Source organism: Lactuca sativa, chromosome 6 (assembly GCF_002870075.4).
Source record: "Lactuca sativa cultivar Salinas chromosome 6, Lsat_Salinas_v11, whole genome shotgun sequence".
Classification (NCBI taxonomy): Eukaryota; Viridiplantae; Streptophyta; class Magnoliopsida; order Asterales; family Asteraceae; genus Lactuca; species Lactuca sativa.
Genome location: NC_056628.2, coordinates 143,680,678 through 143,683,558, shown reverse-complemented (window position 1 = coordinate 143,683,558; position 2,881 = coordinate 143,680,678). Strand labels below are relative to the sequence as shown.

Genomic DNA, 2,881 nt, shown 5'->3' with positions numbered 1-2,881 from the left:
TTCTGCCTACAAGGTGCTTGATGTAATTCTTGTGTCTTATTCTTCTTTGATTTTCTTCAGTCAGGTGCATGTCTCCAATTAGAGTACAAGAGTGTAATGGATCTAGCAGAAAAACCTGTTACACATAGTGAATCCCAATCGAATGTACTATTCCAAATTGTTATGTGATTTGTGATGGTTCTTGAAGAAACACTTGGAGAAAGGTATATTCAAATTGAAAATATGTGTAAGTTTTCTATGAACATTGAGTTGTTGAATATAAGACAAGATGAAGAGAAATCCAACATATATATTTATAATTTGTGGAAACAATGACATATATGGCCCTTCCTTTGTTCCTAATCATATGACATGATTAAGGACCCATTACCTTATTATAAGCACATTCCAAGCATATATTGAAATTACAGACTTTACTCCGACATTCTAGGATCAAACTACCATTAATATCTTGATTACAGTTAGAACATATATACTTGGGCGTTTTCTTTCTCCGTACAAATGTTAACGGATGTTTATGATAGGGAACATTGAAGGTGCCCTCATGGAAAATGTTTGCATAAAGATCGATTCGACTAATGCAATGAAGGTGAAAAGAATTTTTGCATTTGTGACAATAATAGAGGGGGAACTTAGGGTGCATTTCCATCTCACAAATGTCACAAAAGAAATCTTCCGGATGATCCATGACCGGAGGATACGTCAATGGAATTTCATGTCCTTTGCAATACCTATGACCAAGGGAACGTGGCACCCTCATTGCACAATACATGTCTAATATGAAGTTGCAAGCATTACAAGCATAACTGATATAATCAGACCACATGTTGCAAGCATTACAAACAGGTACAGGATCGATAACTTGGATAAGTGGATGTTTGTGGGATTTATGTTTGATGGTGTTGGGTAGAAATGCACAGCTAACATCAAGTTTGAACTCACAAGTTTCACATTTGTACAAAAACGTGTTGCAAAAGCTCCCACAACCATTGCATTGATTGTACTTACCATGTCCTCTTGTGTTTATCAAGGAAAGCAAACGATTTGTGTTTATCAAGGCAAGTGAATGATCCGGGTGAAGTGGATGTTGTAATTTGAGTGGTAACTCGGCACAATATTTGTGGAGAGAGAATGAATTACATCCATCTTTGCAAGTATAGTATGGAAGGGAGAGGGGTCGTACACACCCAAAACATACCTCAATTGGATGACTACTACAACACATGTTGTTAGGTTGGGATTCAACATTAAGGGTTAATGGATGTTGATGACACCAATGGTTGATCTTAGTTTTATCATCATCATCATCATTATATTGAGCTGTCTTTTCAAAAAGTACCAGTTTCAATGGATCTGTAAATGCCTCTAACATGGGAAAATGCAGAAAATTATCTACTTCTTCATCATCAATAGAAGCACTTGCGCTATCCCTGAAACCCAGTCCATAATCAAGAATAAGTCTTCACAAACACAAAGAAGTACACAACTTTTACCTTAGAGTAGAAGGCTGGTCTACTGCATTTAAGGCGCACTTGATATGGACAAAATATCTACAATTTGCACATTGATACAACCACAAATTCCTCCGGATGTATTTGTTGCAAATTTCACAGTAATACAAGAAATTAAAGAATTTTTCAGGAAGTGAATAGACGAGAACAAGTGGGTGATTAGGGTGATGGGGTAGTATGATGGTAGGGGCTAAGGAAACACAAGACTTATGTATCCAGAAGTCACAAGTGTCACACTCATAGAATAAGCCTTCATCCTTAGCATTGCAAGCATCACACAGGAATGAAGCAGGTCTTAACTGGAGGGTTAAAGTGTGTTTTGGATGGCCTTCATGTTGAACCTTTATCTTTGCCTCCTCCTTGATAGCATCTGCTTCAGCCCTGCGAGCAATCTCAACAACACAACAATCAATGCAAGCTATAAACTTAAATAAAGTGTTATGCTGCTCAACAGATGTATATGCAAATCCACTAGGTTTCTTTTGAATCCCACACATGTTACAAAACCAAGATCTGGGTTTTATATGTTTCAAATCAGTAAGTGTTAGAGGGTGATGATATAAGGAAGGGTCGTTGATAGTAGGGGGGAGTAGTGCGCATGATTTATGGAGAAAGTAGCGACATTGGAGGCAAGCATATGCAAAACCACTTGATATGGGTTTTTCACATGCATAGCAACCAATGACTTGTGGTTTTTTATCACCACCATCGAAACTAGAACCAACAATGGTCTCAGAGTTTATGAGCTTTAGTGGATGGTTTTTATGACTAAAGTGATTAATCTCTTCCATCTGTGTGAGTGTGTGTGTGTGTGTGTGGAAAATGATGTATTTAATCATTGAATTTATAGACAATAAGGTAAGGCAAAATACCATTTTTAAAACTAAAGAAATCCAACTTAGCATTTTTAGATTGCTTTGCTACCAAGTATAGTTTTTAAAATGGTATCTATAACATTCTTTTCTCATATATCAAGTTAAAGGTACCATACATCTCTTTTTCCAATTGAAAATTTCTTTCTATGGGCGTGTTTGGCACGGAGTTTTTGGAAGCGTTTGAGAGCTTCTAGCTTTTAGCTTTTGACAAAACACTCTAGTTTAAACAAAAAGCTTCGTTTGGCAGTACGAGCGTTTAGCTTTTAGTTTTAACAAAACGCTCCGATTCTAAAAGCTACTTCATGTAGCTTTTAACAAAACGTTCCGGAACTTTTGAAATCAATTTTCATAATTACCCTTAAAATATATATTTATATATTTTTTTATTTTTAATCAATTGTCTTTTTATGTAATTTTATATATTTCAAAAGCTTCCAACTACTTTTGCCAAACATTCATTTAACAAATAAAAGTTACAGCTTCCCGCTACTAGCT

The 2,881-nt window shown here is 35.9% G+C and overlaps 1 protein-coding gene across 1 annotated transcript; it reads right to left on the bottom strand.

Moving 5' to 3' along the window:
• Positions 1–269: 269 nt before the first annotated feature.
• On the bottom strand, positions 270–2,345 carry LOC111918131 (uncharacterized). Its single transcript, XM_023913796.2, has 2 exons — positions 1,494–2,345; positions 270–1,430 (listed from the first exon to the last, which is right to left on the bottom strand). Exons 1-2 carry the CDS (start codon positions 2,300–2,302, stop codon positions 356–358), a joined length of 1,884 nt encoding a protein of 627 aa, XP_023769564.1. The 5' UTR covers positions 2,303–2,345; the 3' UTR covers positions 270–355.
• Positions 2,346–2,881: the final 536 nt, after the last annotated feature.